Genomic DNA, 12,780 nt, shown 5'->3' with positions numbered 1-12,780 from the left:
AAAGGTTTACTTGCCAACATGATCTCATGGGAAAATGTTTTTTTTTTTTTTTAATTTATCCCATGACCAGTTTTCGTGTAATAAGCTAATTATTTGCCACGATTATGTGTCTTGGAAAAAAAATTCATAGCAAAAGACCATATTTTTTGCAGTGTTGTTAGCATGACAATCGATATATATATATATATATATATATATATATATATATATATAAATGTACGTGGAGCTCATATAATCCGCTACTAAATTCAGCAAAATATTGCAGATCATCTTCTGGGAAATTATCATGGTACGTACGTAATCATATTAAAAATAATCATATATAGCAATATATATAGTAATATATATATATATATATATATATATATAAAACTTGAATTTAAACCATATGCAAGGGTTTTCTTTCTACCGATTTATCGATCGAGGCAATTATTAACATTTATGTTTAAAGAGAATATGATCATATTGTGGTGGGGTACTATTATTAACATTTACTTGTCTAAGAAAAAACCATAGGTGCCTTCTTCCCCCTCTCTCTTGTAAAAATTTAAGAACTCTAAATCTGATTTTTGTCAGAGGGGGATGAGGCAGCATTGGCTTCTTCCTCCTCCTCCCTCTCCTTCATGCATTCACCCATGATCTTGTCTATCAATATTTTTTTTATTTAGTTTTATTTTGCTTTCTTCAATATTAAAAAAGACAGATCTACAGCTTTCTAACAACTCCTGAGATAGATTCACAAGTCAAACATCGTTCGAAAGAAAGTGGTGGTTTTGTAAAAATCACTGTGCGTGGTCCTCACGAGCCACCATTTCGGCAGCTCTTCTCGACGCGTGTGTCAGATCACCAAACTCGCCACCACCAAACCTTTCAAATTTGACCTTTGTGGCTGAAAAGAGGCAAGTGTGTTGCTTTCACAGGCTGTCACAGATTCTGAAATCTACTGAAAATTGTCCAAACTGTAATCCGTCGTTTTTCGCATCTATCTTACTATTTTCCTTTTTGGTTTCCTTATTGTTAATTAAAATAAAAAAAGAGTTCGTCTTTCGGATGTTTCTCTGTAGAGGTTGAGTCATCTCTTTCTATGAAATGTGAAGTTAAGTCTCTGTTTAGATAGAAAATGTTGTCTCTTGAATGTTTATATGTAGAGATGTTAGCAATAATGAAGATCATACCAGTCACAAAAGGAAATAGTACATGTTTGATATGGGGATATCTCAAAATATATCCGGTCTACATGGATGTTAGTTTCTATGATGAATGAATGATGACAGTTTCTTTTTAAAAAAATTAAAAATATATATAATTTTGTTTTTTATGTCATAAGTTTAGGCGCGGCCTGCAGGAATTAAATTTATCGATTATTTACGAGAAGCTGCAGGGAGATTAGTTAGGTGGCAAACACATGGACCTGGATCATACGTGTTAGTGACCTTTAAAGGTCCTGAAATTATAATAAAAATTTGATACGGTTGCAATTTGGGGCTCCCACTTTTCCGAAAGGGGTATATTGGAGCATATATATTATAATATGGACCATGAAACATGAGTGGGAGAATTAGATTCGAATAATGACAAATGGTTGTATTCTTCATGGAAAACATCATTATTTGGAGTTGAAAAATCCCAACAAGTCTACCAGCAGCTACTCCTGCCGAGGAAAAAAAAAAAACCCAACAAGCAGGGCTGCTTTCATGTCCAGCTCCACTTTGGACGGTCAAGTATTCGATCGTACCAGCTACCTAGTAGAACTCTCTCATGATCATGTTCTTAATCTTAAGTTATATATATATTTTTTTTCTAAATTTAAATTTAAATTTCATTTTTTATTTTCTTTTTCAGATCTTTAATTTTGTTGCGGTAGTTGATGACGATATATATATGCTGTTACGTACTTGTTGCATAACCTTCATATATATATATATATAGAACAAGCTAGTCAATCGATCGAAGACTAGTTCAAGATCAATTTCTTATCGACAATTAATGAGCTGAATCATTTATCATTAACGTACGTATACCTAGATAGAACATATGAAAAATATATAATAAACCGCATGCAAGCTGCATATTTTCATGGAAATTGCATGCATACATGTTATTAATGGTATAAGAAATAATTAAGCCAAGCCTAGGCGCTAGCGCTAGCGGCAGATCAGTCCTGAACAATTGGAGACGGCCTGAAGGTCTAATATATATTCTTATGATCACTTTTTACGTGCAAGACGTTTAAGCTGGCTGGCTATATATATCCTCAAGTACGTTTACTTGGTATAAACCAATTTCTGTGGCCTCCTGCCTGCATGTATATATTATTTACATGCATTAATTGTTTATTACTAATTAATGCTTTAATTAAATCTAGTAATTATACGACATCAAATTAACTGTTGTTCGATCAGTACACCATCATGATCATATATATATATAATATATAAAAATATAGCAATTACTAATTAGTCGAGATTTTGATCTAAAGAATAATATTCTGTTTGAAACGGCCGATTGATTCAAATTACTGATCATGCGAATGAAACAACAGAAATCCGGCCGACCCTATATATCCCCGGCCACATACATGCAGTTTAATTAGATGCTAAACTTTGGCCCTAAAAATCCGTCAGATATTGGAGATGGTGTAGTAGTACTACTCCCTGCGCGCAGCACTGTCCCGAATCTTCTTTCGACTGTGATAACGTAAGCTTTGTCCTCTAGTGAAAAAGAATTCTACCTATCAAGATTCCAGCATAGTTCCTAATTATTATAAGAGTCTAATCCCATCCATCCTTCGTATGCTATAAAGCCCGGCCTCAAGCTGGTTCTTTTAACTTGTCCTGGATTCACACAATAAAAACTCTTAAACATCTTTTGCACCCAGATACTCTTTTCATGGCTTCCATGAGCTTTTCGTCCATCGGAAACTTCATTTCGACAGCCATAGTGGCAGTCTCGAATAATCCCGGTAGTATAAACAAAGGGTTTCCTTTCTGGAGTAGCAACGTTAACGTTAGTAGCAAGCGCAATGTTCGGGACTTGATAGTCACCCACGTTGCAACTCCGACAACTCCGTTGCCAACAGTTGCTCCGTCATGGGAAAAAGAAAGTGTAGGAAACCGAATGAATCACGTTGCATGGACCAGTGTGAGGCAGGAGAGATGGGAAGGAGAGCTGATTGTAGAAGGAGAAATACCATTGTGGCTGGTATGTACTGAATGATAATTATTAGTTTCTTTATTATCATAATTAATTATTCTCATGATCAAGTGCGTGCATGTCGTAGGATATTAACATAGAACAAACAGATGTTATATATGTCGTGGCACTAGTACTGATCTGTTTTACAACACTACAATCGTGTCTTCCAATTAATACGTACCATTGGTGCTTAATTTGTTTACTAACTTTTCTTTCGACCCCTTTTCCTTCGATCCAAACACGGTGAAATTAATTATGTGCCACGAGACATATTGTCAACAGGCCAAACGTACTGGTCTTTGAAACAAATAATTATGATAGCGTACGTCTCATGTATATTCATATTTAATTTTGTTTCTAATGGATCTTTTTCTATGCTGATTTTTACGTGCAGAATCCCAATTTCTATAAGAGAAATAATATGTACAAGGATTTGTTTGGAAATAGATCTCATCTCATCCCGTTTCATTTTCAAATATAATTCAAATACAAAATTTTTAAACTAATTATTACAATTTTTTCAAACTAATTATTAAAATTTTTCTAAACTTTCAAATAAAAAATAAAAAATAAAAAATAATTTAACGTTTTCAAATCTTTGAATAAAAATAATATTATAAAACTATATTCTAATAATATTTTAATTTTACAATTTTTTTATTAATTTTTTCTTTCTTTTTTTTCAAAACTAAAAAAATATTCAATTTAAACTATCTCACTATTATTCACAAGCTATCATATTACTATTTATAAAATTTTCATCTCATCTTACTTCTCAAATGAATCCAATAAACAAGTCCATAATTTTTATAAAAAATAGACTCCATATTAAAAAAGTATAAAAAAAATGATGATCTGACTTATCTATTTGGAGATTCTACTTAACCTTACTGTTTCTATGATACAATAAAGCGCTTTTTTCAAGAAGCTAGGAAAAGAAAAAAGAAAAGAAAACTCTTTGGAGGTGGGGGCCGCTTTCGTTAATCTACACCATATATCTAAAAATGTGCTACAATTATAAAAATAATGGATAAAAGTATATTTATAAATGATTTGGTAGGGTAAAATTAATAAAAATAATTTTACTATTTATTATATCATATAAAATTATGTCTATTTATAAATTTAATTTTATTAAATTTTGTGGCTGAGCATTTACACAAATAAAATAAAGACATGAGTAGAGCTAGCATGCATGTTAATTGTTAGGTCTGTGATCCTCAAAAGGCTGTTTATCTCTTAGCTACTCGTGATTACTTGATTATATATGGCATATAATACCTTAATCAAGTACATAACGTCAGAAAGAGGAGCTGGGTGATCACTGATTTACATATATACTGACCCAATTCATTTGATAGTGACACGTAATCATCCAAAAAGAGAAAATTATTATTCTCGTTGTCCCCTTAATTCTCCTTTTTTTTCCTTTGATCTCTTCCTATATTAATTAGTATTGGAGATAGATCCAATGATGACGTGTAAATAGATCGGTAGTGGGGGAAAATCCACACTGCACAAGACAAAAACAATAATGTTATATATTAGTATACCAGACAATAGTAATTAATTAATTCATGATAATTATATATGATTCTCGATCCATTCACATGCAGAGTGGAACGTACCTGAGAAATGGTCCAGGCTTGTGGCGCATCGGGGACTACGACTTCCGCCACCTCTTTGATGGCTACGCCACCCTGGTCAAGCTTCACTTTGAGAACGGTCGATTAATCGCCGGCCACCGGCAAATTGAATCGGAGGCCTACAAGGCCGCAAAAAAGAACAAGAAACTATGTTACCGTGAATTTTCTGAGGTCCCTAAGTCTGATAATTTCCTAGCATATGTTGGCGAGCTCGCGAACTTGTTCTCCGGTGCATCACTGACCGATAATGCTAATACTGGGGTAGTCAAACTCGGCGACGGGCGTGTGGTTTGCCTAACGGAAACACAGAAAGGCTCAATAGTGATCGACCCGAACACATTGGACACGTTAGGGAAATTTGAGTACAGTGACACGTTGGGTGGTCTAATACACTCGGCGCATCCTATTGTGACGGATAAAGAGTTCTTGACTTTGTTGCCGGATTTAGTGAATCCGGGATACTTGGTCGTGAAGATGGAGCCGGGAACGAATGAGAGGAAGGTGATCGGACGGGTAAATTGCCGGCACGGCCCGGCTCCCGGATGGGTCCACTCTTTTCCGGTGACTGAGCACTATATTGTCGTGCCTGAGATGCCACTGAGGTATTGTGCCCAGAATTTGCTCAAGGCTGAGCCCACACCTCTATACAAGTTTGAATGGCACCCTGATTCTAAGGCGTTTGTGCATGTCATGTGTAAAGCTAGCGGCAAAATTGTAAGTCCACCACTCTCTTCGATCCATTGTAAAATAACAAATACAATATTGATAATATTATTGTTATATATATATATATAAACATACGTGTGTGTATGTATACATGTGATGATTTGAAATATATATGGGCATGTGGTTTTGAAGGTGGCCAGCGTGGAAGTTCCATTATTTGTGACTTTCCACTTCATTAATGCATACGAAGAGGAGGATGAAGACGGGAGAGTGACAGCCGTTATAGCCGATTGTTGCGAACACAATGCTGACACAACGATTTTGGAGAAGCTCAAGCTGCAAAATCTCCGATCATTCAACGGGAAAGATGTGCTGCCAGACGCTAGGTACGTATACCGAATATACAAGATTCTACTGATAATATATATATATATATATATATATATCTCTCATGAGAAGATACAGTCCATTTTTCTTTTTCTTATAGATACTTCTCTTCAATTATCTGCTTAATTAGCCCATCATTCTCTTAATTAGTCCCAACATATTCTGATCGTGGGATCGAGCATCGATTCAAAAAATAATTTAAAAAAACTATAAACAAGGAGACTCGTGAATCAAAAAAGAGTAATTAGCAGAAAATATATGATGAATATATGATCACAGGGTTGGACGGTTCATTATACCGTTGAATGGGAGTCCATATGGGAAGTTAGAGGCAGCAGTGGACCCAAATGAACATGGTAGAGGCATCGACATGTGCAGCATCAACCCAAAATTCCTGGGACTAAAATACAGATATGCTTATGCATGCGGGGCCCAACGCCCATGCAATTTCCCCAACACCCTCACCAAGGTTAATCTAAGTTTTCACACTCGATCCCCTTCTGATCTTCCCTTGTGCACTTAAATATATATATATAGATATATTATATATGCATGTTGGTTAAATTTAAAGTATTTGAAATTTGTGGCAGATTGATTTAGTAAAAAAGAGGGCGAAGAATTGGTACGAGGAGGGTGCTGTGCCGTCGGAGCCATTCTTTGTGCCTAGGCCAGGTGCAACAGAGGAAGATGACGGTAACTACTCCATCTTCCGACGTTGCTGGCACGACGCCAGCTTCTTGTAATTATATCGCTAACTATTTCTTAGTCTTTTAACGTTGTTATGTATAAATTTGTATATGCTCGCAGGCGTCGTAATCTCCATGATTAGTCAAAAAAATGGAGGGGGGTATGCGCTGTTGTTAGATGGATCCACCTTCAAAGAGATTGCCAGAGCCAAGTTCCCATATGGTCTTCCATACGGCTTGCACGGATGCTGGGTTCCCAAACACTGAACTTTGTTGTTTTCAAAGAGTTTCAGAATCATACCATTCATATATCAATCCTGAGAAAACTGCTGTGCTTTCCATTCCAACTGCTCCCAAGATGGACCTCCATGGTTGACTGTGGCTCATGGATTGATATACACGATGATGCACACAAAGTCGACGCTCTTCGATTTATAATGTTTATAATAGTGCAGTTAATTATGATGGTGTGTGAATAATATTAATAATAGTACTAGAAACAACGATCGAAACGAGATGCCGGAGATTGGGGCTTCTATTACTTGGGCAAAGTAGTTCGATTATGTACATCTTAGTTTGTTCATGAAATAAAATATTATGGCCTATATATATGCAATGGTGCCAGTTTATGAAAACATTGAGCTACGGTAGCATGACCATGAATGAAACACACCAAAGGCTCCTTGATCTAATCTTACTGATTACTGCACAAGCTAAGAAATTGCACCCTCACCTTCGCCGGGAATGATAGAAGGGATTTCTAAGGAGGAGGAGGCAGGCAAAATATAGTATATGATTGCTTAAGAAGATATATTCTGGATATATCAAGAATTAAATCATTATACATCTACTGGAGCAAAAAAGAAATTTATAACCTGTCCTTCAGAAATAAAGATCCCAGTATTCACTGTTCTTCCAGATATAATAACCAAGCTGTGACTGAAATTCTCTCGTTGTGAAATGAAAATATAAGCAACAAGGTATCAACGGCCCTGCCTCCCAACCAGTAAAGTATTGGCTATCATACTTTATCGAGTAACAAAGACCAGTTAAACGTTGCACTTGTACTCGAATTGGATGCACCTAATACTTTCCACCAGCACCAAAACCCGGATTCAATTGTTGAGATGACAACCAGACATACATTTTATCATTGCTGGTCTGTATAAACGGCATCAACATCGTCAAGTTCAAGTAATTTGCTCATAAGTTCCTTGTTTAATTCCATAGCCTCATCATCTACCTAAAACCCAACAACTTATTGCAGTCATTACTTTTTTTATAGGAGACATTTAAAACGACAGTCATTACAAACAAACAAGCAAACACAATGAAACGATGAAAAAGAAAAAACATAATTTTACGAATCGAAGCATAAAGGGTTGTGATCCCAAACAACACCCCCTCCCAAACTCACCCCTTTTTTCCTGTGGGAATTATGCACTATGTAGAGCAGTGAAATTAGAGTTTTAGGCTTCGCTGAAAAATCACAAGGTTCAGAATAGCTATAAAATGTCTACAAGTACTGTAATGATTAATATCGTTCATTGTCATTGAATACCCCAGAGGGGGGGGATCCAACACGACAGGATTAGGCATCTATTATCGGGATTGCAGTGTTGTCTTCTACAAACTGAAGTATTTGCCAAACAAAATATTTAAGATATGGACTGAAATCATATTCTTGAAAAAAGGCCTCAGAGTAGGAAAAACTAAAGCTAATTATTTACCTTTAATCATAAGGACAAAGATTTTGTACAAAATAAAGTTACAATGAAAATATTTCTGCAAAAGAGACGCACCTCTATGGTGGTCATTGGAAGCAGCTCGGAACCATTATCAGGCTCAAATTTCATCCCATCCTCGCGTAGTTTTGATAGAATCTCTGCGTAGTTCTCAGATGCACTTACAATTTTATAATAGCTTCCAGAAGGGGAAAATAAAATCCAAGCATTAGAACTTTGTAGAGCTAGAGTTGCATAGTTTATTATGAGGACAAAATATACGAAGATAATGCATATTATATCACAGATATAATTTTCTATATATGCTCTATTACTGCAATCAGATATAAAGCAAATAAGCAAAAGTCAAAAACTGGGTAGAAGAATATACCATGGCAAGACTGCGAGCAAAGTGAGAAGTAGATGCAAGAGACATTAGCCTTTAGATGTATAATTCAACTCATAAGACATACAGCTGTCTAATCTAACTTTCTGACTTGTCAACTCTAACACTCATTCTTACCTTTCTTCTTCAGTATCATCTTCATAAAGTGGAGGTTCAATTACATCCTCAGCACCAGCATCTAAAGCAATGGCAAGGAGATGATCTTTGTCAACATCGGAGACCTTTACATTTACAACACGGACACGTCTGAACTTGAACATTACAGATCCTGGATCTGCCATCTTTCCTCCATAGTCCTTCACTACTTCTCTAACAGCTGCCACAGACCGATTTATCTTGTCTGTTGAGACCTCAACTACCATACTAACTCCACCATAACCATATACCTGAAAACATGAAAGCAGCTTTTTTCACGAGACAATAAAATACTCTCAATGTGTCAACATAAAGTCAGATAACAGAAGTATCAATCCAAAGAAAACTAGCTCATACTGATTAAACATCACCGATTTTTTTTTTTATTTGTTCAGAATAAATAATCAATATTCCTTGGAGTCTCCACTTTTGGGCAAGGAAAAAAAAAAAGAACAATAATATTTGCAGTCTTAGAGTGTGCAAGTCTCGCATATTTTCTTTAAAAAAAAAAAAAAGTAAATAACCCCAAGAGGTTGGCCCAAGTGGTGAAGGCCTTGGTGTTGGGGTATCAATCCCTTCAAGCTCTAAGGTTTAACACCTCATAGATGCAAATAATCCTTTGGGGCCACACCCCTTGGTGAAAAGCCAACGATTTAACCAGTTCTATGTAGGGAAACTTCTGAAGGTGCGGTGCACAGGACCGGAGTTTACTCTGTAGAGGTGGGTCCGAAGGGCCCTGCCTTGTAGAGGTTCGCTGACATAAAAAAAAAAAATATATATATATATATATATATATATATATTGACAACAAATATAACAACCTCATAGATCTTCTCAATGTAAGCCTCTTGTCCCTTCTCAGAAGCTTTCTTAATGTTGCGGTCTAGAATTTCCTTCGGTACATCAAGCTCCTTGGCTTTCTCAAGTACAGCAGCCAGAGCTGTATTTGAAATTGTATTTGGACCCCCTTTCTTTACACTGCAACAGTAAAGATATGGGACTTAAGACCTCCGGTAATTAATTTGGAACCAACTTAGTAAAAAACGAGATACAGGGCAGCTAAAGATTCATGTTTCATGCTAATATCCCACAAACAAAAAAACCAATAACAAGCAGGACCCACTCCGAGGTAATTTATGTTTGGGATAATCACCAAGATTAATGTTCTATACTTTTTTCAGCCATTCAATCTAAGAAAAAGTTAACTAAAGAGTACTTATCAAAAAAGTCAACCAAAGTGTGACTAAACTTACGCAGATACAACTTCCTTTCCAATTCTTGCATAAAGTTTTGCTTTCTTTGCATCTTGCGCCCCCTGCGTTTAAATCACATTTAGACACCTGAAGTAGAGGATCAAAGAAATGTCTACCGACTTTTCCTTAGTCGTGATTACGAAAACATTGCGTCAAGCACGTGGAGTTCAAAAGGAAAAGGTTATTAGAAAAAAAATGAAGTGACAATTGTCACTCGACGAAGATAGAGACCATATTAAGATTGAAGTTCTCTCTCCAAACTTCTATAATGTATTTGATCAAACACATGGTGCGCGCAAGTAGAATTGCATGTTTCATAGACAAGTGGGCACAAAGATGCAAAACAATTAGAACTGCTCCTTAAAGCGATTCACAAACAAACTGTATAAATCAATTTTACGGAAAATAATAATACCTTAATTCAATAAAACCAGATGCAATTTACTTATCAAAAATAAAAAAAAAATAAAACCAGATGCAATGTCATAAATTTCAATTTTTTACTACAAACTGAAAAAAAAAAAGGCACAAACTTTTCTCTGATTGTAGTGCGTGGGTGTGTGTTGGGAGAGAGGGAGAGAAGGAGAGAGAGAGAACCTTTCTGCCAGCGATTTTGCAGGAACGCCTGCCCATACAGACAGGATGGAATGCCCATATCTTTCTCTCTTGAAGATAATGACCACTGTACTTGTTCTCATACGAACACCACGGGGAATACGTTGATACTGTGGATGGGAATGATAAATTTCTATCCAGCAAACCATTTTCTGAAACACAAATACATATATAAATAAGCGCTGGTATCACTTCCCCCAATAATTGAAGATTTAAGTGAATGAGATAAATAAGAGAGACAGACAGACAGAGGGCGTGTTGTTACTTTGGAGAGGAAAGGAGTAGGGGCATTTGGAGGAGAACCCATGAGAAAACCTGCGAAGAATTGCAACAAATGCTCTGATGGACGAGGAAGAACCCATTTCTCTTTCTCTTTAGCTTCCTTTTTCTTTCTCAAATATGAAGGTATTGATCTTTGACAGCTCCAAATTCCAAAATGGTGGAAGCCATTGCAGTTGCAGTTGCAGTTGCAGAGCCAGAGCAGATTACATCATCGGTACATCCTAAGTTTACGTAAAGGAAAACGGCGCGGTGTACCAAAGCTTCAGTTTATTTGTTTATCGATTATTTTCTGTCTTAAGAGTATTCTCGTCCGATTTCCACTAAATTTTAATTAGAAATTACACTTTTTATAATGTTTTATATCTTTAAAAAACGTTATAATTTATATATCTCATTTTTTATCATTTTTTTTATTCTATTAAAATAATATTTTTTTTTTATTATTTATACTATTTTATTTCTGAATTTTTAATTACTCCCTATAAAATATGTATAAAAAGTGATTTAAGAGATAAACAGTAACTCTCCATATAGGAAGCCATTGTTCACATCTTAAACTTTTTCCTTAAAATGATAAATCGGATGGAGCATATATTTGAGAAAAACTCCAAATATAAATCCTATAATTTAGAGAAAATGATGTTTTAGGTCTCGTTTGGATGTTAAGTTGAGTTGAACTAAACTAAGTTGAGTTCTTTATGAATAGTAGTGAGTTAAAATGGTGAAGTAAGTTTTGTGAGTCTTAACTAAGATGAGTAAAAGATGTATTTGAATATTAAGATGAGTTTAAATGTATTTATGAAAAATTGAAAAAGGTTGTGAATCTTGCGTATAAAGAGGTGTAAAGTTGAAAAAAATTATAATTTCCACGTGTAAAGAGATTTTAAATTGAGTTGTATTTAATGATTTGTAAGTTGTGTGTTTGGATATTAGGTTAAGCTTAAATTTGAACTTAACTCATCTAAGTTGAGATGGATATATATTCCAAATGAGGCTTAAAGGTACGTTTGGGCATTGAGAAGTGTTGAAAATGTTTGTGAATAGTTATGAGTAGAGATTGGAGTGAGTTTGTGGGTCCCATTGAGAGTATTTTGAGTTGTTTGGATGTGTGAAATATGTTGAGTTGTTGACTTTTGAGTAGGTAGTTGAAAAATGTGTGGGTCCCATAAATATTATAGTGATTTTATTTTTAGTAATAAATATATAATGATTTTGTTATAGTGATTTTTTAATATTAATAAATATTGTAGTGATTTTATTTTACTTTTATATATAATAATGATAAATATTATAATGATTTTATTTTGAATTTATATATAATAGTGATAAATATTATAATGATTTTATTTATATATATATAATAGTGATAAATATTATAGTAATTTTATTTTTTATTTATATATTATAGTGATTTTATTTTTAATTTATATATAATAGTGATAAATATTATAGTATTTTATTTTTTATTTATATATAATAGTGATTTTATTTTTTATTTATATATTATAGTGATTTTATTTTTTATTTATATATTATAATGATTTTATTTTTTATTTATATTTAATAGTGATAAATATTATAGTGATTTTATTTTTTATTTATATATTATAGTGATTTTATTTTTTATTTATATATTATAGTGATTTTATTTTTTATTTATATATTATAGCGATTTTATTTTTTATTTATTATATATTATAGTGATTTTAGTTTTTATTTATATATTATAGTGATTTTATTTTTTATTTATATATTATAGCGATTTTATTTTTTATTTATATATAA

The 12,780-nt window shown here is 34.1% G+C and overlaps 2 protein-coding genes across 3 annotated transcripts; one reads left to right on the top strand and one right to left on the bottom strand.

Moving 5' to 3' along the window:
• Nucleotides 1-2,847: 2,847 nt before the first annotated feature.
• Nucleotides 2,848-7,167, top strand: LOC109009492 (carotenoid cleavage dioxygenase 8 homolog B, chloroplastic-like). Its single transcript, XM_018989967.2, has 6 exons — nucleotides 2,848-3,201; nucleotides 4,812-5,555; nucleotides 5,700-5,893; nucleotides 6,174-6,363; nucleotides 6,485-6,587; nucleotides 6,702-7,167. Exons 1-6 carry the CDS (start codon nucleotides 2,890-2,892, stop codon nucleotides 6,845-6,847), a joined length of 1,689 nt encoding a protein of 562 aa, XP_018845512.1. The 5' UTR covers nucleotides 2,848-2,889; the 3' UTR covers nucleotides 6,848-7,167.
• A 190-nt stretch (nucleotides 7,168-7,357) lies between these two features.
• LOC109009491 (probable transcriptional regulatory protein At2g25830) lies at nucleotides 7,358-11,281 on the bottom strand. Of its 2 annotated transcripts, none has more exons than XM_018989966.2 (7): nucleotides 10,979-11,281; nucleotides 10,696-10,865; nucleotides 10,099-10,160; nucleotides 9,667-9,823; nucleotides 8,828-9,096; nucleotides 8,383-8,503; nucleotides 7,358-7,741 (listed from the first exon to the last, which is right to left on the bottom strand). In XM_018989966.2, the coding sequence occupies exons 1-7, from the start codon at nucleotides 11,073-11,075 to the stop codon at nucleotides 7,664-7,666; spliced, it is 954 nt and encodes a 317-aa protein (XP_018845511.1). In that variant the 5' UTR covers nucleotides 11,076-11,281; the 3' UTR covers nucleotides 7,358-7,663. The 2 variants fall into 2 exon arrangements, with proteins under 2 accessions (XP_018845511.1, XP_018845510.1); XM_018989965.2 differs by having other exon boundaries at nucleotides 7,358-7,823; nucleotides 10,979-11,279.
• Between the last annotated feature and the right edge of the window lie 1,499 nt (nucleotides 11,282-12,780).

Source organism: Juglans regia, chromosome 11, assembly GCF_001411555.2.
Source record: "Juglans regia cultivar Chandler chromosome 11, Walnut 2.0, whole genome shotgun sequence".
Lineage (NCBI taxonomy): Eukaryota > Viridiplantae > Streptophyta > Magnoliopsida > Fagales > Juglandaceae > Juglans > Juglans regia.
The sequence above is the reverse complement of the archived record's forward strand: the minus strand, read 5'-3'. Positions and strand labels throughout refer to the sequence as shown.